At 48.6% G+C, this 26,778-nt stretch overlaps 1 protein-coding gene across 1 annotated transcript; it reads right to left on the bottom strand.

The window, feature by feature from the left end:
- Positions 1-16,036: 16,036 nt before the first annotated feature.
- Positions 16,037-26,400, bottom strand: AP2S1 (adaptor related protein complex 2 subunit sigma 1). Its single transcript, XM_082438274.1, has 5 exons — positions 26,271-26,400; positions 23,723-23,872; positions 16,969-17,082; positions 16,637-16,696; positions 16,037-16,417 (listed from the first exon to the last, which is right to left on the bottom strand). The coding sequence occupies exons 1-5, from the start codon at positions 26,271-26,273 to the stop codon at positions 16,316-16,318; spliced, it is 429 nt and encodes a 142-aa protein (XP_082294400.1). The 5' UTR covers positions 26,274-26,400; the 3' UTR covers positions 16,037-16,315.
- Positions 26,401-26,778: the final 378 nt, after the last annotated feature.

The following is a 26,778-nucleotide window of genomic DNA, read 5'->3' as shown; positions in this document are numbered from 1 at the left end:
GCAGCCAAAAAAAAAAGGAATCATAGGCTATGTGCTAGGTGGTCTTTTTGTGTCTGGCAAGGTTCGTCCATGTTGAAGCACGGATCAGAACTTCATTCCTTTTCAAGGCTGAATAATATTGCATTGCATGGATCCACCACATGCTGTTTATCCATTCATCAGTTGATGGATCGAGCTCGACTCTTAAGGTCTGAAACAAAGTGGAGAAGACGGAGCTCAAACACCATCTTTTTTTTTTGTCAAACTGAAATATTTGTGTTACTAATAGCATTTTGGCATTTTTCAAAATATGTACCAAAATACTGGTTTAGTCATCTTCACTGATCGTGCCACAGGAAATTGTGCTCTGGTGTTTGTTTTAGATGACTGCTGGGAGTTTTATAGCTCAAGGATTTGAAATCTTGAAGACAAATATTTGCTCTCACTAAGTGCAGGTTCTGTTCTAAATGCATGCTTGGTGCATATTCGTTCATTTAACCCCTCGCAATAGCCCTGTGTAGTAGGGACTGCTATTATTGCCCCCATTTGACAGATGAGAAAACTGAGGCTGGCTCCCGAGGCTGTGCAGCCAGCCAGTGAGTGGGGAAGCTGGCTTTGAACCCAGGCCATCTGGCTTTGGTGACTTCACTGTTGGTCACAACTCTAATCAATTCCACAAAGTCAACCAGCATCGTGGAGATCACGGCATCACTTCCGGAGGCTGACCAATCTGTCATTTCATGATTCTCGTGTTTGAAGAGTCAGCACTTCTAAGGCTGCCTGGACACCAAGGAATGTGCACACGGATGATATGACTCCTGGGATTTGCTTCAAAAATAAATGCAGGGGTGGGCACTGGATGGGGTAGAGAGGGCCCAGGGTGAGCCAATGAGTTGATAACGAAAAACAAACAAACAAACAAAAACACTCAAAACGACAACACATGACAAGAGGATGCTCAATCTTTCGATGAAGGCTTTGGCACGGAGACTCTCCAGCCAGTAAAGGCGAGAGGATAGCCCTGGCTGCAGACAGACCTCCTTCAATCCCGGAACTTCCTGGCTGTGTGGCTCCAGCTAAGTGACTTCATATCTCTGATCCTCGGGCCCCTCACCTGCCAAGTGGGGGAGACAATCCTGACCTCCTTCGAGAGCCTGCATGTCCAGGGCTGACCTGCCATAAGAACTCAACAAGTGGGAAGGTCTTGGGTGGGCGACTTCACCCTCAGCCTCCTCATCAGCAAAATGGGATAGTCATAGTACCTACCTTTTAGGGCTGTTTGTTCATTCATTTACTTACTATTTATTGAGTATCTATTAAGCGTGATTATTGAATATCTATCCTTTTCAGCATGAAAGAGAGCAGTGAACAAGACAGCTATCCTTGCCCTGTGGAGCTGACACTCTAGTGATGACACTGTCTTTCTATCTATCTATCGATCACATCTAGTGGTAATAAGTGTAGTGGGAAGAAATCAAGAAATAAAATAGGTTCTGAGATAAATGGTGATACGACGTATGAAGACAAGGATAACTATTTTCTTTGGTGAGGTCAGGAAGGCCCAACTGAGGAGGTGACGTTTGAGCAGGGATCTGAAGGAGGTGAGCAAATGAGCCACACAAAAATCCGGGGGAAGGGGGTCCCAGGCAGAGGAACAGCAAGTGCAAAGGCCCTGAGGCAGGACTGTGCCCAGTAAGGTCAAAGCAGAGCAATGAGGCCAGTGTGCCTGGAATAGAGTGAGCGAAGGGGAGGTGGAGAGAGGAGGTTAGAGAGGGGACAGGGACCTCATGGGTCGTGCTGACTGAGGCGGAAGCCACAGGAGGAATTTGAGGAGGGAAGTGACATCATTCACTTCCCGTAGAAGGATTCTGCTAGCAGGCAGGGGATTTTCTGTTGCAGGCAAGGGCAGAAGCAGCAAGGAAGCGACTGCCATAGTCCAGGTGGGAGATGCTGGCAGCTGGACCAGGGTGGTAGTTTGGGAGTCAGACTTTGGATACATGTTGAAGGCCAAGCCAACGGGATTTCCTGCTGGCTGGGACGTGGGGTGTGAGAAGCAGAGAAGACGCATGGATCCCTTCAAAGTTTCCAGCCTAATCACCTGGAAGGACGGTGGTTTCCATGCCACTGAAGGAAATAGGATACTCAAAGCACTCAGCCCCCAGACACACATGAGAAAGTGCCCGACCTGTACTATGTCAGTTAAAGAGGATGATGTTGTCATAAACGCTGGAGAGGGTGTGGAGAAAAGGGAACCCTCTTGCACTGTTGGTGGGAATGTAAATTGATAAGAGCCACTACAGAGGACAGTATGGAGGTTCCTTAAAAAACTAAAAATAGAACTACCATACGACCCAGCAATCCCATTACAGGGCATATACCCTGAGAAAACCATAATTCAAAAAGAGTCATGCACCACAATGTTCATTGCAGCACTATTTACAATAGCCAGGACATGGAAGCAACCTAAGTGTCCATCGACAGAAGAATGGATAAAGAAGATGTGGCGCATATATACAATGGAATATTACTCAGCCATAAAAAGGAACGAAATTGAATTATTTGTAATGAGGTGGATGGACATAGAGTCTGTCACACAGAGTGAAGTAAGTCAGCAAGAGAAAAACAAATACCATATGCTAACACATATATATGGAATCTAAAAAAACAGTACTGATGAACCTAGTGGCAGGGCAGGAATAAAGACACAGATGTAGAAAACAGACTTGAGGACACGTCGGGGGCAGGAGGGGAAGCTGGGACAAAATGAGAGAGTAGCACTGACATATATACACTACCAAATGTAAAATGGATGGCTAGTGGGAAGTAGCCGCATAGCACAGGGAGATCAGCTCGGTGCTTTGTGACGACCTAGAGGGGTGGGATAGGGAGGGTGGGAGGGAGGCTCAAGAAGAAGGGGTTATGGGGATATATGTATACATATAGCTGATTCACTTTGTTGTACAGCAGAAACTAACCAACATTGTAAAACCATTATACTCCAATAAAGATATCAAAAAATAAATAAATAAAGAGGATGTTGTCAGACAAGGGCAGGATTGCATCACAGGGGAGGAAAGGCAAGGCTGACCCAACCTCGACAAGACTCAGGCAGGTGTCAGGCACGGAGCCAGTCTTTCACCTAACATTTTCCCTCTGGGCTGGGCCGGCCTCTCCCTTCCCCAGGCCAGAAAGAAATAATCTCTCCCATCTCCACCTTGAATTCACTCTCAGCTGGGTTACTGAGGCTCCCACACCCTCCTGCCAGGCCCTCCTTCACCAGGTCACTGATAACTACTACTGATGGGCCACATCTCAGCTATTTTGAGTGTGTGGCTTGAGGTAGAGATCCAATCTCCCACCCCATGTGCATAACCTGCCCCCTTTCCCCATCTTCCAGGACTTCTGAAGCTGTTTTCCCCTCCCTCTTTTGCACATTTTCCCATTCTGCTCTTTGTCTTTTTCTTATTGATTTGTAGGAGTTCTTTATATATTGTGGATATGAATCCCTCTGTCAGTTACATGTGTTGTAAATATCCTCTCACAACTTGTGGCTCATCTTTTCGTTTTGTTTTTGGGATCTTCTGATGCCCAGAGGTTTTACTTTTAATGCAGTCTTTTATTTTATGGTTAGTACTTTTTGTATCCTAAGAAATCTTTCTCTACCACACACACTGCTAAAGGAATAACAAAGTTCTTTACCTATTCCTTTGGAATCATCTCCAAGGTGAAGAAATTGTGTGATCAATATGCCATCGTCTGCGTTAAAAGAGTGGGGGAGGGTGTGTGTGTGCGAGTGTGTGTGTTTATATTGCTTCTCTAGGCATAATGTATATCTGGAAGGATAACAAAAAATTGGTTATACCAGTTGACTCCAGGGAAGGGAACAAGGTGGTTGGGGGATAAGGATTAAGGGGCACATTTTTTTCACTGTACCCATTTTTGTAGCTATCGAATTTGGAATATAGGAATGCATTCTTTCAAAACTGAATTTATTATTATTATTATTATTATTATTGGCTGCGTTGTGTGTGGGATCTAGTTCCCTGACCAGGGATCGAACCTGGGCCCCCTGCATTGGGAGCAGGGGAGTCTTAACCACTGGACCGTCAGGGAAGTCCCATAATTACAATTATTTTTAATGCAGCAGTCCTTCTTAACCTCAAGGTCATAAAACTATTCTCTCATGTTTTCTTCTAAGCATTTTGTCTTACAACCTACCGAGGATGACTTTTGTGTATGATGTGAGGTAGAGATCGGATCTCCCGCCCCACATGGATAACCCGCACCCTGCCCCCATGACCTGAAAGGCAACCTCTGTTTTGTATCAGATCTCCTTGGATGCATGGGTCTGTTTCTGGGCCCTCTGTTTTTTTCTTGTTAACCTGCTCGTCTAATATTATGCAAATACCATGGTCTCTTAGTTGCTCAGGCTGAATAATAATGATCTGGAAGACTGCTTAGGGAAGCCCTCTCATATTCTTCCTCAAGATTATCTTGCCTTGGGCTTCCCTCGTGGTGCAGTGGTTAAGAATCTGCCTGCCAATGCAGGGGACACGGGTTCGAGCCCTGGTCCGGGAAGATCCCACATGCCGCGGAGCAACTAAGCCCGTGCACCACAACTACTGAGCCCGCGTGCTACAACTACTGAAGCCTGGGCGCCTAGAGCCTGTGCTCTGCAACAAGAGAAGCCACCGCAATGAGAAGCCCGTGCACAACGAAGCGTAGCCCCCACTCGCCGCAACTAGAGAAAGCCCGCGTGCAGCAACGAAGACCCAACACAGCCAAAAATAAAATAAGTAAAATAAATAGATTTTTAAAAAAACAAAAAAAAACTTAGAACCTGCAGGGCCTGGAGCAGGCCGCCCAGTAACATTTCAGCAGCTTCCTCATTTGGTGCTTTTCTCAAGTTCCTCTGTGTCTCCCAATTAAACACTGGACTTCCTTGAAAGCCCAGAGCTAAGTCTGGCTTCTGCTTTAGTCCACTTGCACCAGGAACTGCAAACACATGGCTCAGTCTAACCACTGGACGTGTTTTCTTTAAAAAAAATTTAAAAAACTCTAGGTTGGGGCTTCCCTGGTGGCGCAGTGGTTGAGAGTCTGCCTGCCAATGCAGGGGACACGGGTTCGAGTCGTGGTCCGGGAAGATCCCACATGTCGCGGAGCAACTAAGCCTGGGCTCCACAACTACTGAGCCAGTGTGCCACAATTACTGAAGCCCATGTGCCTAGAGCCCATGCTCCGCAACAAGAGAAGGCACTGCAGTGAGAAGCCCAGGCAGCACAACGTAGAGTAGCAACGAAGACCTAACGCAGCCAAAAATAATAAATAAATTAAATAAATACATTTATAAAAAAAAAAAAAAAGATTATCTTGCCTCTCCTTGTCCCTTTGTTTTCCAACATGAATTCGTTTCCTAAGGCTGCTTGAAGAAAGTCCCACAGACTGGGAGCCTAAACAACAGAAACTTACTGGCTCATGGTTCTGGAGGCTAGAAGCCCAAGATCAAGGTGTAGCAGGGTAGGTTCCTTCTGAGGGCTGGAAGGGAGAATCTGTTCCAGACCTTTCTTCTTGGTTTGTAGAGGGCCATCTTCTCCCTGTGTCTCTTCACTTCGTCTTTCCTCTGAGCCTGTCTCTGTGCCCAAATCTCCCTTTCTTTTATTATTTATTTATTTATTTAGGCCTCGCATTCGCCTTGCAGGATCTAAGTTCCCCGGACTCGGGCCATGGCAATGAAAGCACCGGCTCCGAACCACTGGACCACCAGGGAATTCCCTAAATCTCCCCTTCTTAAAGGACATCAGTCCTATTGGATTAGGGCCCACTCTAATGGCCTCATTTTAACTTGATCACCTCTGTAAAGACGCAATGTCCAGGACTTCCCTGGCAGTCCAGGGGTTAAGACTCCGAGCTTCCACTGCAAGGGGGCACAGGTTCCATCCTTGGTTGGGGAAATAAGATCCTAGATGCTGTGTGGTACGGCCAAAAAAAAAAAACATAACAAAAAAACAGACCCAATCTCCAAATGAGGTTATATTCTGAGGTGATGGAGGGGTGGACTCTTGTTTGGAGGGGGGACTCAATTCAAACCATAACACAACATAAACTTGATAATTCTTAAGAATGGAAAGTTTGTTTTTGGTGGGGGGAGGGTGGCTACTGAGAGGAATTACATTAACTATAAGATAAATCTCACTCCATCTCTGAAATTCTTTCCTACTTTCTTTCTTACCTTCTGGCGGGATCCCTCTCCAATATCTGTCCCCTTAAAGAAAACAGAAACAACCTGCCTCCAGCATTCCAGTCTCATCCTACTGCGTGTCTTTGGGCAGATGGTCTTTCCTCTCGGAACCAGAGTTTCCTTATCTGCAAAGAGAAGCTCATCCTGGCGATGGCAACGATAATGCCAATAGCTATTATACTTGGCAGCGCCGTTCTGAAGATTAAGTGGGATGATGCCTTTAAAAACCTTAGAACAGGGCTTCCCTGGTGGCGCAGTGGTTAAGAATCCGCCTGCCAATGCAGGGGTCATGGGTTCGAGCCCTGGTCTAGGAAGATCCCACATGCTGCGGGGCAACTAAGCCCGTGCACCACAACTACTGAGCCCGTGTGCTACAACTACTGAGCCCGCGTGCTACAACTACTGAAGCCTGGGCGCCTAGAGCCCGTGCTCTGCAACAAGAGAAGCCACCGCAATGAGAAGCCCGTGCACCACAACGAAGCGTAGCCCCCGCTCGCTGCAACTAGAGAAAGCCCGCGTGCAGCAACGAAGACCCAACACAGCCAAAAATAAAATAAGTAAAATAAATAGATTTTTAAAAAAACAAAAAAAAACTTAGAACCTGCGGGGCCTGGAGCAGGCTGCCCAGTAACATTTCAGCAACTTCCTCGTTTGGTGCTTTTCTCAAGTTCCTCTGTGTCTCCCAATTAAACACTGGACTTCCTTGAAAGCCCAGAGCTAAGTCTGGCTTCTGCTTTAGTCCACTTGCACCAGGGACTTTAAACACATGGCTCAGTCTAACCACTGGACGTGTTTTCTTTAAAAAAAATTTTAAAAACTCTAGGTTGGGGCTTCCCTGGTGGTGCAGTGGTTGAGAATCTGCCTGCCAATGCAGGGGACACGGGTTCGAGCCCTGGTCTGGGAAGATCCCACATGGACCCGTGAGCCACAACTACTGAGCCTGCGCGTCTGGAGCCTGTGGTCCGCAACAAGAGAGGCCGTGACAGTGAGAGGCCCGCGCACCGCGATGAAGAGCAGCCCCCGCTCGTCGCAACTAGAGAAAGCCCTCGCACAGAAACGAAGACCCAACACAGCCAAAAATAAATAAATAAATAAATAAATTTATTAAAAAAATAAAATAAAATAAAAAACTCTAGGTTGTTGTAAATCAACCATACTTCAATTAAAAATTTTTAGTTAAAAAAATAATAATTAAAAAACCCTCTAGATTGTCAATGTCTTTTTTTTTTTTTTTTTGGCCGTGCGGCATACGGGATCCCCGACCAAGGACTGAACCTGTGTCCACTTCATTGGGAGCACAGAGTCTTAACCACTGGATCACCAGGAAAGTCCCACCAATGTCTCTTGAAAAATCAGATCCAGCCATACTGGGCCCACCTCTCCACATGGCAACAACGAGCTGAAGTGGAGTGGAAGCGGAGGTTGGGCTCCACCCCACAAGTTCCACCACCCTATTCAGTCTCAGGGGGACCGGCCCTGGTGGCAGCCGCCCCTCTCCCTCTCAGCCAATGGCCTTGCTTCCCATGTCAACGTGGAGATAGACTCCATCAGAGAAAGAACTGTCGTGAATTCCAACACCACCTCCACCTGCTTCGGTGCCCGCCCACCCTGCCTTCCCAACTGATCCTAGGAATGAGCCCTTGTCCCCTCGTTGCCTGGATCCCCCCTTTCTTCCTCCCCAACCCCTGACTCTTTCCTGCATTTTCAAGTCCCCCTTGCCAGTTGCACCATTCCCAGCTGCATGAAACACGCTGCAATATTGTCTATTTCAAAAAAAAAAAAAAAAAGCACAATGCCCATCTCCTTGACCCCGCATGATGCCCTTCCAGCCACTGCGCTATTTCCGTCTTTTATAGCAAAACTTCCTCCACGGGGTTGATCGGGGTTTGCGCCCCATTCCTCCCCGCCCCACCCCCCCCACCCCCCCACCCCCGCCTCTCCGGAAGCCACTCCTGTGGGTTTCATCCTCCTCACTCCACCGGCCCCTCTGACCCGCACCTTACCAAATCCAGTGGCTTGTTCTCAGCACTTCTCCTATTTGACTGCTCAGCTTTTTTGGTTTTGTTTTGTTTTTTTTTTTTTGAAATATACATACCGTAAAGTTCACCTTTTAAAAAAAATTTTTATTAACGTATAGTTGATCAACAATGCTGTGTTTTTAATTTCTGCTGCACAGCAAAGTGACTCAGCTACACACATATATATATACTTTTCCATATTCTCCTCCACCATGGTTTATCACAGGGTATATATTTTTTAATATTTATTTATTTGGTTGCGCCGGGTCTTAGTTGTGGCACGTGGACTCCTTAGTTGTGGCATGTGAACTCTTAGTGGCGGCATGCGAACTCTTAGTTGTGGCATGCGAACTCTTAGTTGTGGCATGCATGTGGGATCTAGTTCCCTGATGCAATATCGAACCGCAGGCCTTCTGCATCGGGAGCATGGAGTCTTAACCACTGCGCCACCAGAGAAATCCCTATCACAGTATATTGAATATAGTTCCCTGAGCTACACAGTACGACCCTGTTGCCCCTCCATCTCATTGTAATAGTTTGCATCCGCTAACCCCAAACTCCCAGTCCTTCCCTCCCCCACCTCCTCCCCCTTGGCAACCACAAGTCTGTTCTCTATGTCTGTGAGTCAGCTTTTGCTTTGTAGATATGTTCATTTGCGTCATATTTTAGATTCCACATATAAGTGATATCATATGATACTTGTCTTTCCCTGTCTGACTTACTTCGCTTAGTATGATAATCTCTAGGTCCATCCATGTTGCTGCAAATGGCATTACTTCATTCTTTGTAATGGCTGAGTAGTATTCCATTGAATATATATACCACATAAAATTCACCTTTTTTTTTTAACCAGGGATCGAAGCCGGGCCCCTGCAGTGAAAGTGCTGAGTCCTAACCATTGGACCACCAGGGAATTCCCCAAATCGCCTTTTTTTAAAAAAAATTTTATTGATTGATTGATTTTTGGCTGCGTTGGGTCTTCATTGCTGTGCGCTGGCTTTCTCTAGTTGCAGAGAGTGGGGGCTACACTTCGGTGCGGTGCATGGGCTTCTTATTGCTGTGGCTTCTCTTGTTGTGGAGCATGGGCTCTAGGCACGTGGGCTTCAGTAGTTGCAGCACATGGGCTTAGTAGTTGTGGCTCATGGGCTTAGTTGCTCCGTGGCGTGTGGGATCTTCCCGAACCAGGGATCGAACCCATGTCCCCTGCATTGGCAGGCAGATTCTTAACCACTGCGCCGCCAGGGAAGTCCCCTGAATTCACCTTTTTAAAGTGAGCGATTCAGTCATTTTTCATATAGTAACTAGATTGTGCAACCATCATCACTACCCAGCTCCAGAACGTTTTCATCGCCCGAAAAAGGAAACCCTGTGTGTGTTAAACAGTGACTCCCCATTCCTCCCCCATCAACCCAGCCCCTGACAACCACTAATGTACTTTCTGTATCTAGGGAGTTGCCTATTCTAGATATTTTCTATACTACATGGAATCATACATTCTGTGGCCTCTTGTGTCTGGCTTCTTTCACATGACATAATGTTTTTAAGTTTCATCCATGTTGTAGAACGCATCAGAACTTCATTCCTTCCTTTTTTCTGTCTTTCTTTTTTTTTTTTTTTCTGATGTTCTGGCATGTGGGATCTTACTTCCTGGACCAGGGATTGAACCAGTGCCCCCTGCAGTGGAAGCGCAGAGTCCTAACCACTGGACTGCCAGGTAATTCCCAGAACTTCATTCCTTTCAATGGCTGGATAATACTCTCTTGTATGGCTATACCAGGTTTTGTTTATCCATTCATCAGTTGATCAACATTTGGGCTTCAGAAGCATTTTTGTCAGATGATGGGGGTATAACGTGCATATACTAAAATTCACCCTTTTTAGTGGACACTTCCATTAGCTTTGATAGGGCAGAAGGTCAGATAACCACCCTCACAATGGAGATATGGAAGAATTCCATCACCCCTCAAAAGTTCCCTCGTGCTCTGCTTTGACTGAGCCCCCAGCTCACTCCCAGCCCCTGGAAACCCCTGATCTGTCCTCAGTCACTTGGCGTTTTTTTTTTTTTTTTTTTTTTTTGGTCTCGCCACACATCTTACAGTACCTTAGTTCCCTGACTGGGGATTGAACCCAGGCCCTTGGCAGTGAAAGTGCAGAGTCCTAACCACTGGACCGCCAGGGAATTCCCAGTCACTTCGCTTTTATAACAATGTCGTATGATGGAATTATACAGCATGTAGCTTTCCAGGTTTGGCTTTTCTCCCTCAGCATAAAGATTTGAGATTTGAGATTCATCCACGCTGTTGAGTGTATCAGCTGCTTTCCTTACCCATGCTGATAAATAGCCCATTGCCTGGATGGACCGCAGTTTGTTTATCCATTTACTTGTTGAAGGACATTTGGATTGCTTCCGATTTGGGGTGCTTATGAATAAAGCCACTGTAAACAGAAACACGCTGGGGTTTGGGGTTTTGTTTTTCTGTTTGCAACTGCAAGGTAAATTTTATTTATTTATTTTATTCATTTATTCATTCATTATTGTGATTAAGCATTATTAAGCTATAGCTCACATACCATTCAATAAGCCCATTTAAAGCATACAATTCAAAAATACAGGGACTTCCCCGTGGCGCAGTGGATGAGAATCTGCCTGCTAATGCAGGGGACACGGGTTCGAGCCCTGGTCCCGGAAGATCCCACATGCCGCGGAGCAATTAAGCCTTGTGCGCCACAACTACTGAGCCTGCGCTCTAGAGCCCGCGAGCCACAACTACTGAAGCCCGCATGCCACAACTACTGAGCCCGCGCGCACCGCAACTACTGAAGCCCGCAGGCCTAGAGCCTGTGCTCCACAACAAGAGAAGCCACCGCAATGAGAAGCCCGCACACTGCAACTAAGAGTAGCCCCAGCTCGCCACAACTAGAGAAAGCCCGCGCGCAGCAACGAAGACCCAACACAGCCAAAAAAATAAATAAAATTAAGTCTTTTTAAAAAACCCAAAAAAACAAACAAAAACAAAAATAGAAAAGACAAAAAAAAAAAGTGCACAATTCAATGATTTTTCATATGTTCATGGAGTTGTGCAACCATCACCACAACCAATTTTAAGAACATTTTCATCACCTCGAAAAGAAGCCCTGTACCCTCCGGCTATCAACCTCCAAAGCCCATTCTCCGCAACCCTTCCCAATCATTAATTTACTTTCTGTCAACAGGGATTTGCCTCTTCTGGAAATTTCATATAAATAGAATCATACAAAACGTGGTCTTTTATGACTGGCTTCTGTCAGTCAGCATACGTTTTCAGAGTTCATCCATGTTCTAGCACATATCAGTGCTTCTTTCCTTTTATGGCTGAAGAAGAATTGATTGTGTGGACATAGAATATCTTATTTATCCTTTCATCAGTTGATGGGCCTCTGCGTTGTCTCCACCTCTCGGCTACTGTGAATAACGCTGCTATGAGCATTCGCGGACAAGTTTTTGCGTGCACATAGGTCTTCATTTAACTTAGGTTCGTGTGGAAGTTTTGCACATCAGTTTTTAGTTCTCTTGGGTAAACAAATAGGAGAGGGATTGCTGAGCCATAAAGTAAGTGTAATGTTTAGCTTTATAAGAACCTGCCAGACCATTCCAGAGAACCTGCCCCGTTTTGTGTTCCCACCAGCAACGTCCGAGAGTTCCGGCTGCCCTGGGTGCTCGCCTGCACTCGGTATTTTGTTTTTTTCCTGGCCATACCAGGAGGCATGTGGGATCTTAGTTCCCCAACCAGGGATGGAACCCATGCCCCTTGCATTGGAAGCGTGGAGTCTTAAACACTGGACGGCCAGCGAAATCCCACGCATTCGGTATTTTTAAATGAGCCATTCTCACAGAGCTGCGGTGATCTCAACAGCATTTAACGCGTGAATATACTCTCCTCCTGAGCACGCTTTTTCCTCTGGATTCCAGGATGCTGCACTAGATGGTTTTCCTTCTCACTGGCTGTTCCTTCTCTGTTTCGTTTTCTGATTTCTTCTCTTTTCCCTCATCTCATTCTGCAGATCTCTTCTGTCTTCACACCTGTTCCCTTGGTGATCTCAGCTGATCTCATGGCAGTAAATAACATCTGGTGCTTTCAAATGTCTATCTTCGCCCTGGATCTCTCTCCCGAACCCCAGACCCACACAATCACTCCCTCCGCAGCACCTCCCCTTGGAGGCCCAAGAGCTCAAACTTGACATATTCCCCCCACTGTCTTCTTGCTTCTGGAAAAGGTGATTCCGGTCTTCCAGATGCTCGGGTTGTAAAATTGTGAGTGATCCCTGACTTCTCTCCCGCCCTACATCAAATTGTCAGCAAATCCTACTGATTCCACCTTTAAGATGTGTCCAGAATCCGATCACTTCTCTCTACTCCCGTCGCCTTGCCCCCACCTTGTCCCAAGCCAGCGTCACCTCTTGCCTGGATCATTGCGGTCACCTCCTCACTGGCTCCCGGCTCCCACCCTTGACTTCCTGTGTCAGATGTGGCAGACTGTCGTCCCTCTTTGGCTCAGAACATTCCCGTGCCCCACATATTGTATGATTCCATTTCTATGAAATGTCCAGAATGGGCAAATCCACAGAGACAGAGAGTAGACTGTGGATTAGTAGATTACCTAGGGCTGGGGAAAGGGGATGGAGGGATTGAGGGATGATTGATAGCTAAGGGTACTGGTTTTTTTGGGGGGTGATGAAATGTTCTGAAGTGGATTGTGATGACAGTAAAACAACTCTGAATATTCTTTAAAAAAAAAAAAAAAAACTACTGAATTGGGGAATTCCCTGGTGGTCCAATGGTTAGGACTCGGCGCTTTCACTGCCGAGGGCCCAGGTTTGATCCCTGGTTGGGGAACTAAGATCCTGCAAGCTGCATGGCAAAAAAAAAGAAAGACAGAAAGAAAAACCAACTGAATTGTACATTTTAAATGGGTGAATTACATACCATACAATGTATGGTATGTGAGTTATATCTCAATAAGGTCGTTACCACCCTCTCCCAAACCCTCCAAAAAAAAGTCCTTCTGGATGGCTCTCATCTCACACAGAATAAATCCAATGTCCTCACCACAGCAGGTCTGACCTTGTGTGTTCTGTCTTCCACCTCTAATCCTATTTTATGAACACGTCGCCTCCAATGTCCCTTTTGCTCACTCTGTTCCGGCTATACTGGCCTCCTTGCATGTTCTGCCCCAGGGCCTTTGCACTTGCTGTTTCCTCTGCCTACAATACTCTTCCCCTGAAATTTCCCATGGCTCCTTCCCTCACCTCCTTCAGTCTCAGCTCAAATGTCACCTCCTCCAGCCAGGCCCTCCTGACCATCCATCTAGAATAGCAGTGCCATCTGCCAGGCTTCCTTCTGTCCTCATTGTTTGATTTGCCTCTATAGCACTCCTCACTTTCTGACATACCAGACATGGACTTGCTTCTTTATGCATTGCCCCATCACCCTCAGGGGACTGAGCTCTCTGAGGGCAGGGGATTTGTTCTGCTCACTGCTGTATCCCCTGGTACTAAAACAGTGACTGGCACATAGTAGGTGCCCGAGAAACATTTGTTGAATACACAAATAAGCAAACGCTCTCTGCATCCTTCCTTCTGTGAGCCTCAGGTCTGTGTGTCCAAAGGCCTCCTGGTCCTTTCCTGGGTGACCCCCAAGAGCTCACACTCACTCTAGTGGGTTGATGGTAGCCCCCAAAACATGTCTACATCCTGGAGCCTATGAGTGTGACTTTATTTGGAAAAAAATTACATCTTTGCAGATGTAATTAAGTTAAAGACCTTGAGATGAGATCGTCCTCGATTATCTGGGTGGGCCCTAAATCCAATGACAAGTGTCCCTATAAGAGATAGAAAAGTAGAAGATGCAGACATAGAGGAAAGACCAGGCAGAGATTGGAGAGATGCAGCCACAAGCCAAGGAATGTCAGGGGCCATGAGAAGCTGGAAAAGATAAGGAAGCATCTTCCCCCAGAGCCTTCAGAGGGAACACGGCCCTGCTGACACCTGGATTTCAAATTTCTGGCCTCTAGAACTGAGACGGAATCAATTCCTCTTGTTCTAACCCACCTAGCTTGTAGTCATTTGTTACAGCAGCCTTAGGAAGTTAAAACACTCTCCATGTTCTAATAACCTTGGCATATTCCTCCAACCTGCTCTTTCCCCATCTCAGGAAGGACCTTACCTCCCACCCCGTCACCCAGCCGAAGATCCAGGCCTCAGCCTGGGTGCCCCCCCACCCCGACACCCTCACCCCTCCAGGGTGGTCAGTCTCAAAGTCCTGGTAGTTTAAGCCACTAAGTTTGTGATAACTTGTTACAGCAGCAACAAGAAACGACTACACTGTTGGAGTGATTGTATCTAGAAGGGAATTCACCTCCCCAAGCCTCAGTGTCCCACATGTAAAATGACAATGATTATAGTCAGTGCTCACCGTTCACATCTATAAACGTCACAGGGCTTTGCACACAGCAGGCACTTAATGTCTGTGCAGTGAATGCATGCTTACTGATGCGAGGTACTACCCTAAACTGTCCCAGGATTAACTCATATACTCCTCAAGAACACACCATGAGATTAAAAACCATAGTCGACTCACTTTCCAGATGAAGAAACAGAGGCAAGAGAGGTTAAGTAACTTACCCCAAGGTTGCATAGTGTGTATGTAGCTGAGCTGGGACACAACCTACCCCCTGCAGTTGGGAGACTGACGCGAAGCTGTGTCACATTAATGGAAGCGGACGGGATGTGCCTAGTATTCTCAGCTCTGCCAAGGATGCCAGTCATGGCTGCAGCCAGCGGCCATCACTCTGCTCTCAGTGGGCATGGGCGGAGGGGGCACAGCCCCTCCAGAGGGCACTAGAAACACATGGGGGGAGCTCGCTGGTGGTCTAGTGGTTAGGACCCGGCGCTTTCACTGCCATGGTGCTGGGTTCAGTTCCTGGTCGGGGAACTAACATCCCAGAAGCCACACGGTGCAGCCAGAAAGAAAAGAAAAGAAAAAAAAGAAATATGCAGGAGTGTTTTCTGTTGTCACAAGTGCTGAGGGCCACTCGGTGCTGGCACTTGGCAGATGGAGGTGGACAGTTTTACACAGTGAAGAATCTTCCTACCCCAAGCGCCAGCAGTGCCACTGCTGAGAACCACTGAACACTGGGCCCAGCGCCTGCACCTCCGGCCTAGTGGTTAAGAACAAGGATTCTGGAGCCGCCTGCCTGGGCTCAAAATCAACCTGGTTCATCTGCAGACTCTCCACGTGACCTTGAACGAGCCTTGTAACCTTCTCTGAGCTCAGTGATCTCCTCTGGAAAATGGGGCTACTAACAGTCCCTTCCTCATCATCTTGCGAGGATTAAGTAAGGTACTACGAGTCAAGGCTTAGAACGGCGCCTGAGAGGCATCGGTGTCGGCCCTGAGCATCGTTATTTTAGTAGCAAGTGCTCAGTGTCGAGATCCGTCACCGCTTCCAGCCCCAGCAGCCCTCTGTGGGCAGAAACGGGTGGGAAAGCATCTGCACTCCCCCTCCGCCACCCTCAGCACGAGCAGTTTGTTGGGGCTTTTTTTTTTTTTGACTGCCCTGCACGGCTTGTGGGACCATAGTTCCCCGACCAGGGATTGAACCCAGGCCCCCTGCCGCAAAAGCTCAGAGTCCTAACCACTGGACCACCAGGGAATTCTCACGAGGAGTGTTTGTTGACTGACTGCCTGATGCACTGATGGCAGGGCGTCTGGAGTTGCCCCTGGTTTCCAGGGAAGATAGGCAAGGGCTCAAAAGACACGAGGCCAGGCGGGGACCACAGGTTTACTGGGGGCTCCACGCACGCACTCACGGCATCACACGACAACGGCATGGTTACTCGGTACACGCGAGTGGCCTCCGCCCACAGCTGGGGCCCAGAGGCCGTGGGGGGCGGCCCCCTCCCTTGTGGCCCAGACCCGGCTGGGTGCCTTCCTCCGGGGCAGCTGAGGGAGGGGGCCGCTGGGGTGGGCCCCGGGCCTGGAAAGGGGAAGGGAGCAGGCTCGACCGGGGGCGGGACCGGGGGCGGGAGGGGCCGGCCCGCCCTCACTCCAGCGACTGCAGCATCAGCAGCTGTTTGAGCACCTTCGTCTGGCTGGTCTCTCGGATTTCGCCGGCCAGGAACATCTCGTCCACGACCGTGTAAACCTGAGTGAAGGGAGGATGAGGGGAGACCCTGGTGTGAGAGGTGGGGAGACCCCCAGGATGCTGGTCTAAACCTTGGGAGCTGGGGGCTCTGATGCTCGAGTGCCAGGAAACAGACCCTCGCAGAGGCACCGGGGCGGCTGCGGGGGTCCGGCCCGCCCCCCTTCCCCCTCCTCCGGCTCCCTCCTCCTCATCTCCTCCTCATCTTCACCAGGAGCCCACCTTGTAGAAGTTGAACACCAGGTCCAGTTCACAGACATTGTGGAAATATTCGTTTAAGACCTGGGAGAGAAAGACAGAGGTGGTGAGAGATGGGCAGGGAGAGGGAGACACACACACAGAGACAGGAACAGAGGGCATCAGAATGAGATGGCAAAAAAAAAAAAAAAAGGCAGAGAGAAGCTGAGGAAAGGGGAGAGACAGAGACCAGAGGAAACATCGAGGTGGGCAGAGAAAGACAGTGGCCCTCCGCCCCCGGCCTCTGAGGGGAGGGCAAGGAGGGCCCGTGCATCCCAACAGAGGGGACGAGGGACCGCGCCCGCCCGCCTGCGCACCTCCACAAAGTTGTGGATGGCCTCCAGGTAGGCGAGGTTGTTGTCGTTGACGTCCACACAGATGCAGAAATAGAGGCCGGCGTAGCGTCGGTAAATGATCTTGAAGTTCCGGAACTGCGGGGCAGAGAGGCAGGTAGTCAGTGACAGGGCGTGCCCAGGACCCAACGTGCTGGGCAGGGTGGAGCCAACATATTCAGTCCTGTGTTCCACGTGTGGTCCCTGAGGCTCTGCTCTGTGTCTGGCCTTGTGCTGGGGACACAGTGGTCCTGGCCCTCCCTGCATAGGGCTCACTGTCCAGTGGAGACAGAGTCATCCTCAGTCATCCCGAGTGGGCAGGGCTAGACTGTGGGAGCCCCGAGAGGGCAGGCAGCTGACCCAGGATGGGGGTCTGGGAGGGCTTCCTGGAGGAGGGGGCATCTGGACTGAGATCTGGAGGATGAGTAGAAGTGAACGGGCAGGAGTGCTTTAGGCAGAGGGAACAGGCTATGCAAAAGCCCAGAGCCCAGAGAGAGAGGCAGAGGTGTTCCACGGTGTCCATTCCCCCCTTTCTGTGGCTCCCTGTTGCCTCTGGAGAGAGTCAAACTCCTCAGCCTGGAACTAATCTACTCAATCATTCCACAAACACTGCCTGAGTACTTATTGTGTGGCAGGCTTTGTGCTGGGCAGTGCACACTCACCACCTGTAACCAAGACAATCTCAGCCTTGCCCTTAACTGAACCATAATATAAATACAAATATTACTACCTTATCACATACACACAATCCACGAATAAATATGCATGAACCAGGGACACAGACTCTAATTTTATACGCATGTGTAAGTAGATAAAGCGATAGACACATAGAGATATGCATACTGGCTTGCAAAGTTCCATGTCTTTGGCCAAAATCTGAAAAATCCAGCCTGGCGTGTGTGCGTGTGTCGCCACCTGGTGGCGACTGCAAAAGCCAACACAAGTCTCTGATTTTTTTTTCTTTTTTTTATAAATTTATTTTTATTTATATATATATTTTTCACTGTGTTGGGTCTTCGTTGCTGCGCGCAGGCTTTCTCTAGTTGCGGCGAGTGGGGGCTATTCTTTGTTGCAGTGCGTGGGCTTCTCATTATGCTTGGCTTCTCTTGCTGCGGAGCATGGGCTCTAGGCGCATGGGCTTCAGTAGTTGCAGCAAATGGGCTCAGTAGTTGCAGCTCGAGGGCTCTAGAGCACAGGCTCAGTAGTTGTGGCTCACGGGCTTAGTTGCTCCATGGCATGTGGGATCTTCCTGGACGAGAGCTCAAACCCATGTCCCCTGCATTGGCAGGCTGATTTCTAACCACTGCACCACCAGGGAAGTCCTCAAGTCCCTGATTTTTATTTATTTTTTTCCTAGTGTATCCTTTTGTTAATTCCTATACTTTGAGCATGTTTTCTAACTTTTTTTTTTTTTTTTTTTGGCCACGCTGCTCAGCTTGTGGGATCTTAGTTCCCTGACCAGGGACTGAACCTGCACCCTTGGCAGTGAAAGTGAAGAGTCCTAACCACTGGACCACCAGGGGATTCCCAGTATGTTTTCTAATATTATTACAGTAGTTCCTGCACATAATCCATGGATTAGTAAGAATATATCAAGAATAAACCTACCTAAGGAGGTAAAAGACCTGTAGTCAGAAAACTATAAGACATTGATGAAAGAAATCAAACATGACACAAACAGATGGAGAGATATACCATGTTCTTGGATTAGAAGAATCAATACTGTGAAAATGACTGTACTACCCAAAGCAATCTACAGATTCAATGCAATCCCTATCAAATTACCAATGGCATTTTTCACAGAACTAGAACAAAAAAATCTTAACATTTGTATGGAGACACAAAAGACACCGAATAGCCAAAGCAATCTTAAGAAAAAAAAACAGAGCTGGAGGAATCAGACTCCCTGACGTCAGACTATACCACAAAGCTACAATAATAAAGACAGTATGGTACTGGCACTAAAACAAAAATATATATCAATGGAACAGCGTAGAAAGCCCAGAGATAAACCCATGCATCTATGGTCAACTAATCTATGACAAAGGAGGCAAGGATATACAGTGGAGAAAAGACAGCCTCTTCAATAAGTGGTGCTGGGAAAACTGGACAGTTACATGTAAAAGAATGAAATTAGAACACTCCCTAACACCATAAACAAAAATAAACTCAAACTGGATTAAAGACCTAAATGTAAGACCAGACACTACAAAACTCTTAGAGGAAATCATAGGAAGAACACTCTTTGACATCAATCCCAGCAAGATCTTTTTTGACCCACCTCCTAGAGTAATGGAAATGAAAACAAAAATAAACAAATGGACCTAATGAAACTTAAAAGCTTTTGCATAGCAAAGGAAACCATAAACAAGATGAAAAGACAACCCTCAGAGTGGGAGAAAATATTTGCAGATGAATCAACGGACAAAGGATTAATCTCCAAAATATAGAAACAGCTCATGCAGCTCAATATCAAAAAAAAAAAGCAACCCAAACAAAAAATGGGCAGAAGACCTAAGTAGACATTTCTCCAAAGAAGACTTACAGATGGCCAAGAGGCACATGAAAAGATGCTCAACATCACTAATTATCACAGAAATGCAAATCAAAATTACAATGAGGTATCACCTCACACCAGTCAGAATGCCAGCATCAAAAAATCTACAATAAATGCTGGAGAGGGTGTGGAGAAAAGGGAACCCTCTTGCACTGTTCATGGGAATGTAAATTGATACAGCCACTATGGAGAACAGTATGATGTTCCCTAAAAAACTAAAACTAGAATTACCATATGACCCAGCAGTCCCACTACTGGGCATATACCCAGAGAAAACCATAATTCAAAAAGACACATGTGGGGGACTTCCCTGTTGGCGCAGGGGTTAAGAATCTGCCTGCCAATGCAGGAGACATGGGTTCGAGCCCTGGTCCGGGAAGATCCCACATGCTGCGGAGCAACTAAGCCCGTGTGCCACAACTACTGAGCCTGAGTGCCACAACTACTAAAGCCCGCGTGCCTAGAACCCATGCTCCACAACAAGAGAAGCCACGTCAATGAGAAGCCCGTGCATCACAACAAAGAGTAGCCCCCGCTCGCCACAACTAGAGAAAGCCCACGTGCAGCAACAAAGACCCAATGCAGCCAAAAAAAAAAAAAAGACACGTGCACCTCAATGTTCACTTCAGCACTATTTACAATAGCCAGGTCATGGAAGCAACCTAAATTCCCATCGACAGATGAATGGATAAAGATGTGGTACACATATACAAAGGAATATTACTCAGCCATAAAAAGGAACGAAATTGAGTCATTTGTAGAGACGTGGATGGACCTAGAGACTGTCGTACAGAGTGAAGTAAGTCAGAAAGAGAAAAACAAATATTGTATATTAACGCATATATGTGGAATCTAGAAAAATGGTACAGAGGAACCAGTTTGCAAGGCAGAAATAGAGACAGAGACGTAGAGAACAAACATATGGACACCAAGCGGGGAAAGGGGGGGTGGTGGTGGGATGAACTGGGAGATTGGGATTGACATATACACACTAATATGTATAAAATAGATAACTAATGAGAACCTGCTGTATAGCACGGGAACTACACTTCGCTGAACAGTAGAAACTAAAACAACTATACCCCAATTTAAAAAATAGTAATAAAAAAAATTAAAGAAAAAAGAATATATCAGGGTGCTAACTCTATTTTTTTAAAAAACGGATACAGATACATGATCACATGTTTGAAGGCCCCTGCTCTGGAGTGGAAGGTTCAAGACAGGAAGCCAAGAGGGCAGGAAAACTTGATCTGGAGAAGTTACCAGCTGACTGTCATAGCTGGTGTGGCCTTGGCAGGATCTGACCCTGAGCAGCACTCTTCTCTACTTGAAATTCACCCTTTCCTGCTGTCATCCTCCTGGTTCCTTCCTGTCACCACAGTGTCACCAGCACTGCCCTGCACAGGGCTACATGCTGGAGTGGGCCTGGACTGGGAGGAACCTAAGATGGTCAGGCCCCCTTGTGACAGTTTCACCTGACCAGCCAGCCTTTCTGGCTTCTCCTGTCTATTCGGGCCTCCCTGCCCCTCTCTGGGTCCCTCAGTTGCTGCCGTTTCTAGCACTCAGTGTGGGACCCACCCTGCGCCGGCAGCAGGATGCCCCGGGAGGGTGGGCATCCCTTGACCTCCCCGCTCCTCTCCCTTCATCCCCTCCTGGACATCTCGGCTGGGATGAGAACAGACACTTCAGTGCTGATCTTCACCTTAACCTGCTCTTTCCTGAGTCGGCCCCATCCGAGAAAGTGACAGCGCCCCCTACTGGTGGCTCCATTTTCTTTCACACACCTCATCCAATCTTTGGTCCTTCAGTTGGCTCTACCTTCAAAACGCTTCTCAGCACCCCTACTGCTTCCATGCCAGTGCCAGTCACCAGCATCTCTCACCTGGACCTCAGAGGTCACCTCCTGAGTGGTCCCCCTGCTTCTGCTCTTGCCCTCTAGAGAGGGATCCCTAAAGCCTAAGTCAACCCATGTCCCTCCTCAGCTCAAAACCCTTCCGTGGCTTCCATCTCACTCAGAGCAAGAGCCCAAGTCCTCACCATGGCCCACAACACCCTGCGCCTTCTGCAGTGATCTCATCTGCTCCCTCCCTGGCTTACTCCACCTCGGATACACTGGCCTTCTTGCTATTCTAGGAATGCCCCTGTACATTCCTATTGCCTCAGGGCCTTTGCACTTGCTGTTCCCTGGGCTTGGAATGTTCCTTTCTCAGATATCATCTCCTTCCACTCCTCAATTCCTTCAGGTCTGGGCTCAAATGGCCCCTCTTCAATGAAGACCTCCTGACCAAACCATTTAAACCTGCGTTCCAACCCCTGCTGTACACGCCCCAGCAATTTCATCCCCCACAGCTGCTTCTTTTTTCTCCCTGACACCTATCACCACCTGATACACTATATCTTTACTAACAGTCTCCCACCCACTAGAATGTCAGCTGTCAGCTCTCCAAGGACAGGGACTGGGTCTGTTCCGTTCCCTGCTGTATCACCAGTGAGTAGAACAGTGCCCGGCACACAGCAGTCCCCCGATTAATATTTGTTGAATTCTACAGGACAATCAGCCTGGTCTCTTGAACAGGCTAAGCCCGTGGGAATTAAAGCTGGATGCATCTCAATAAAGAGACCAAAGAGGACTTCCCTGGTGGCGCAATGGTTGAGAATCTGCCTGCAAATGCAGGGGACATGGGTTCAAGCCCCGATCTGGGAAGATCCCACATGCCGCGGAGCAACTAAGCTCGTGTCCCACAACTACTGAGCCTGCGCTCTAGAGCCCGCGAGCCACAACTACTGAGCCCGCGTGCCACAACTACTGAGCCCGCGTGCCACAACTACTGAAGCCCACACGCCTAGAGCCCGAGCTCTGCAACAAGAGAAGCCACCGCAACGAGAAGCCCACGTACCACAATGAAGAGTAGCCCCCACTCACCGCAACTAGAGAAAGCCCGCGCGCAGCAATGAAGACCCAATGCAGCCAAAAATAAATTAATTAATTAATTAATTTTAAAAAAAAGAAGTTTAAAAAAAAAAAAAAAGAGACCAAAGAGACATGGAAACCAAAAGCAATGCCAAGATCCTTGACTGGCTTTGGACAATCAGTTTTGATGATTTGGGGGAAATTTAAGTATTGATTGGGTATTAGAGTAATAATAGTAAGGAAGTATGACTCATTTTATCAGGCCTGATGATACTTTGGTCATGGAAGGAAGTGTCTTTATTTTCTGAGATGTATCCTGAAATATTTAGGGATGAAACGTCATGGTCTCTGTAACTTATATATTTTTTTGGCTGCACTGCACGGTTTATGGGATCTTAGTTCCCCAACTAGGGATTGAACCCGGGCCCTTGGCAGTGAGAGTGAGAAATCCTAACCACTGGATCGCCAGGGAATTCCCCCGTGATCTCTGTAACTTAATGGAAAACACTACAGCAAGGGATGGTTCATTATACCATTCCCTACTCTTGTGTGTTTGAGCATCTTTATAGTAAGTTTTTAAAAGGCACCAGAAAAAAAAAAGTTGTTCGGCCGGAAAAAAGAGAATAAAGGTAGAACAAAAATGCAGGACTTCCCTGGTGGTGCAGTGGTTAAGAATCCGCCTGCCAATGCAGGGGACACGGGTTCGAGCCCTGGTCCGGGAAGACCCCACATGCTGTGGAGCAACTAAGCCCGTGTGCCACAGCTACTGAGCCTGCGCTCTAGAGCCTGCGAGCCACAACTACTGAAGCCCACGCGCCTAGAGCCCGTGCTCCGCAACAAGAGAAGCCACCGCAATGAGAAGCCCGCGCACCGCAAGGAAGAGTAGCCCCTACTCGCCACAATTAGAGAAAGCCCGCGCAGCAACGAAGACCCAACGCAGCCAAAATTAGATAAATAAATAAATAAATTTATAAAAATAAAAACAAAAGCAAACTCTTAACACTATGAAATCTGGGTAGTTTGCAATCAACTTCTCTCTTGTTGTACTAACCTGTACGCCGGAAAATTTTCACACTAAAAAGTACCCCCCAAAGGAAGGAAGACGGCAAGCATGTTGAATAAATGAATGTGGGAAGGAAGGAGGGCGTGAGGGGTTATTGCCATTAGAGGTTGGGCAGGAGGCTGGGAAGGAGGGGTCAAAAGGAAGCGGGGGGGGGGGGGGGGGGGCATTTTGGCCTGGGGCGGTGGGGGGAGGGGGAGTTTCCCGTCACCTCCACAAAGTTGGTGTGTTTGGCATCTCGGACAGTGACCACGGCGTGCACCTCCTCGATCAGCTTCTGCTTCTCATCGTCATCAAACTGCATGTACCACTTGGCCAGGCGGGTCTTGCCTGCCCGGTTCTGGATGAGGATGAAGCGGATCTGGGGGCAGCAGGAGGAGGAGGGAGGGAGACGGGTGGGGAGGGCGGGCCAGGGCTGGGCGGCCCTGCCCAACAGCCCCACCCATCCCCACAGGGGAGACAGGGTCCACGTGTCCCTGCGGCCTGTCTTCCAAGGGTCTCAGCCACGCCCCAGAGCCCAGCCAGGTTGGTCTGGCCACACACTCCTGTCCCAGGTCCCTCCAACACCCCTGTGATTTCTCTGGCCAACTCTGCAGTCATTTCTAGGGCACTAAGTCCCAGGCTCCACCAACTCTCGTCTCCCTGACCTTGGACAAAAGATCCGCCCCTCTAAGCCTCAGTTCCCCCCCCACCCCCCACCGCAGCAAAACAAGTTTCCATAGAAGACCCACTTTGTCAGGGTGTTCTGAAGGTTAAATAAGTTTATAAATTTAGTCTAGTAGCTGGCGCTAGTAGGTTCCCTCGGTGTCGGCTACGATCATCATCAGTGATGGCTAGGAAATGTGTTTTTATGATTCTGAAAAGCCAGCTCAACTCTCATAGGGCTACTGTGAACATTGAACAAGTTGATCCCGGAAGTGCTATGTATAGTGCCTACTACATACTGAGTGCTCAATAAAATTAGCTATTATGACTGAGGCATTTGACCAAGTGGCTAAGAACACAGACTACAGAGCCCGAATGAATCCTGGCACTGCTGGCTGTGTGTCTGCAGGCAAGTTACTTAACCTCTCGGGACCTCAGTTTCCCCGTCTGTATAATGGATATAACGAGAGTATCTCCCTCAGGAGACTGTTGCATGAGTTATTAAATATAAGAGGTATAATACAGTGACTAGTACATACTAAGTGTTATACAAATATTAGTTCTTAGTAATATTATAATTCATCGGCATTTGACTTTGAGAAAACCATGGCCCAAGCTCACGTAGCTAGGAAGCCTGCCTTTGGGCTCAGTTCTGTTTGAGATGGGCATGCTTATGCCCATTTTACAGATGAAGAAACTGAGGCTCAGAGAAAGGAAGTCTCACAGCCAGAAAGCAGAGCGGGGAGTTCAAAGGCTTTGCTCTGAACCCCCTTACCCTCACTTGTGGGAGCCTCCACCCACTGGTGAGAGTCCGCTCTCTTTCCTAAGCCTCACTCTCCACACACTCCATCCCTCCTCCCCCAACCAATCAGGCTGCACAGAAACAGGATATTACACTCTCCTTCCAAGAACCCCTTCTGCTGAGCCAGGGAAAACCACTTCCTAGCAGGGCAGGGGTCCTGGCAGGCAGGGAAAGGGCGTGGGGTGGGATCTGGGGGGACCCACGCCATGCAGCCACAGCCTGGGGGCAGAGCCAGAGATAGATGGAGTATCTAGGGAGGAGAGACACAGAAGCCAGTCTACACAGCTGAGGGAGAGCTCTGCCTCTTACTCCTAAATTCCCTCACACACCTCTTCCTGTTTCTCCTCCCAGTTAGAATCTCTCCACCTCAGGGAATCCACAATGAGAAGTCCTTTCCCTCCTGTATCCTCGCCCCTCTGATGTCCCCTCTTGATGCTCCCCAACCTTCTCTGTCTCCAATCCCCCTACTCTGGAGTTGCTCCCTTTTGACTCCCGCTTTCTCCATTTCAGTGCCCTCTGTCAGGTCGCCCCATCCCGATCCCCGGGGAAGGGTGACAAATCCAATGCCCAGTCCTTGCCCCCAAAGCCCCATCCCCACCTCTCCCACTTCCATGCCTACTATCTATTCTCCAAGACCCCTCCTCTTGCAAAGACCTACTCCATTGCTCCCCACTCATTTCTAGCATTCATTCCCTACGCCAAGTCTTCCCCCTTTTATTGCACACTTTCCCTGACATTAAAGCCCCATTCCCTACAGCTGTCTACTTCCCGTTTCCAGGGTTCAGTCTCTTCCCCGTGAGATACCTCTCTCATCAGCAGTATCCGGCCCAGTTCCAACACCCCCCCTCCGCCTGCAATGTCAGCTTCCTGCCTCTAGAGACCCCCTCTCTCCTATCACAATGTCTTCCATTCTTCAACTCTCCTGCCACGCTCCCAGAGAGTCCTCCTCTTAGGATGTCCCCTCCCCACCTCCAATTCCTTCTGCCCATCTGAGATCCTCCCTGATCTCTTGCCTCCCTGTTTCAAAACCCTCCAGCCATCTCCAGTGTCTCCCTCCCGCACAGCCCTCTCCCCTTGCCACCTGGTCTCCAAAGCTGCCTGGCCTCGAGAACCCTGGTACACTCCAGCGCCCAGAACCACCTCCCAGTTCCCCCCTTCCCCGGCCTTTGATCGGCCCCAATCCCGAGAGCCCGCGCCCGGCCCAGACCATCGCACCGCAGCAGGGGCGGCTTGTCAGTATCCCAACGAGTCTCCAGTACCTGCACGTGGACCCACCCTTCCCCCGTCCCCAGCGTGGGCGCGCCCCCGTTACCATGGCGACCCCCGTCCGGACCCCAGCGGCCCTGGTCCCGCGGCTTCTGGGCGGCTCTGGCTCTGGCAGCTGTTGGGGGACCGAGGGCTAGAGCGGACTTCCGGGAGACGAACTCGCCCGCCCTCTCGCGCACAGCCCGCTGGGAATTGTAGTCCGAAAAAAAATGGGTTCGCTTGTCTGGGAGGCAAGCCTGGGAAAAGAGCCGGTCTCGCTTCCCAGCATGCTGCGCGACTGTCCTTTTCCTACCGCACAGTTCGGACTCCAAATACATGCTGGGAGCCGAGGGCGAATTGTAGTCCTCGGAGGACTACAATTCCCGACATGCTTGACGGCCAGCGAGGCGAGCGCTGCGTCCTGGGAAATGTATTTCCTCCAGCCTCCCTCCACCTCCCCGCCAAGGCGGAAAGGACAAGCTGGGAATAGTTGTTTTCAATAAGAAACTGCGTTGGGGGAGCTAGAAATGTAACTGTCTTTCCGTGTTCACCCAGTACTTTGTTTAAAATGTGTT

Source organism: Balaenoptera physalus (assembly GCF_965194825.1).
Source record: "Balaenoptera physalus genome assembly, chromosome: 19".
Taxonomy (NCBI): Eukaryota; Metazoa; Chordata; class Mammalia; order Artiodactyla; family Balaenopteridae; genus Balaenoptera; species Balaenoptera physalus.
The sequence above is the reverse complement of the archived record's forward strand: the minus strand, read 5'-3'. Positions and strand labels throughout refer to the sequence as shown.

Bases quoted from the DNA above. Each gene is read 5' to 3' on its own strand.
- AP2S1 (XM_082438274.1), bottom strand. The intron at 17,083-23,722 runs GTGACGGGAAAC...TCTGCCCCGCAG, and splicing joins AACACACCAACTTTGTGGAG to TTCCGGAACTTCAAGATCAT. The intron at 16,418-16,636 runs GTGGGCTCCTGG...CCCTTCACTCAG, and splicing joins TGGTGTTCAACTTCTACAAG to GTTTACACGGTCGTGGACGA.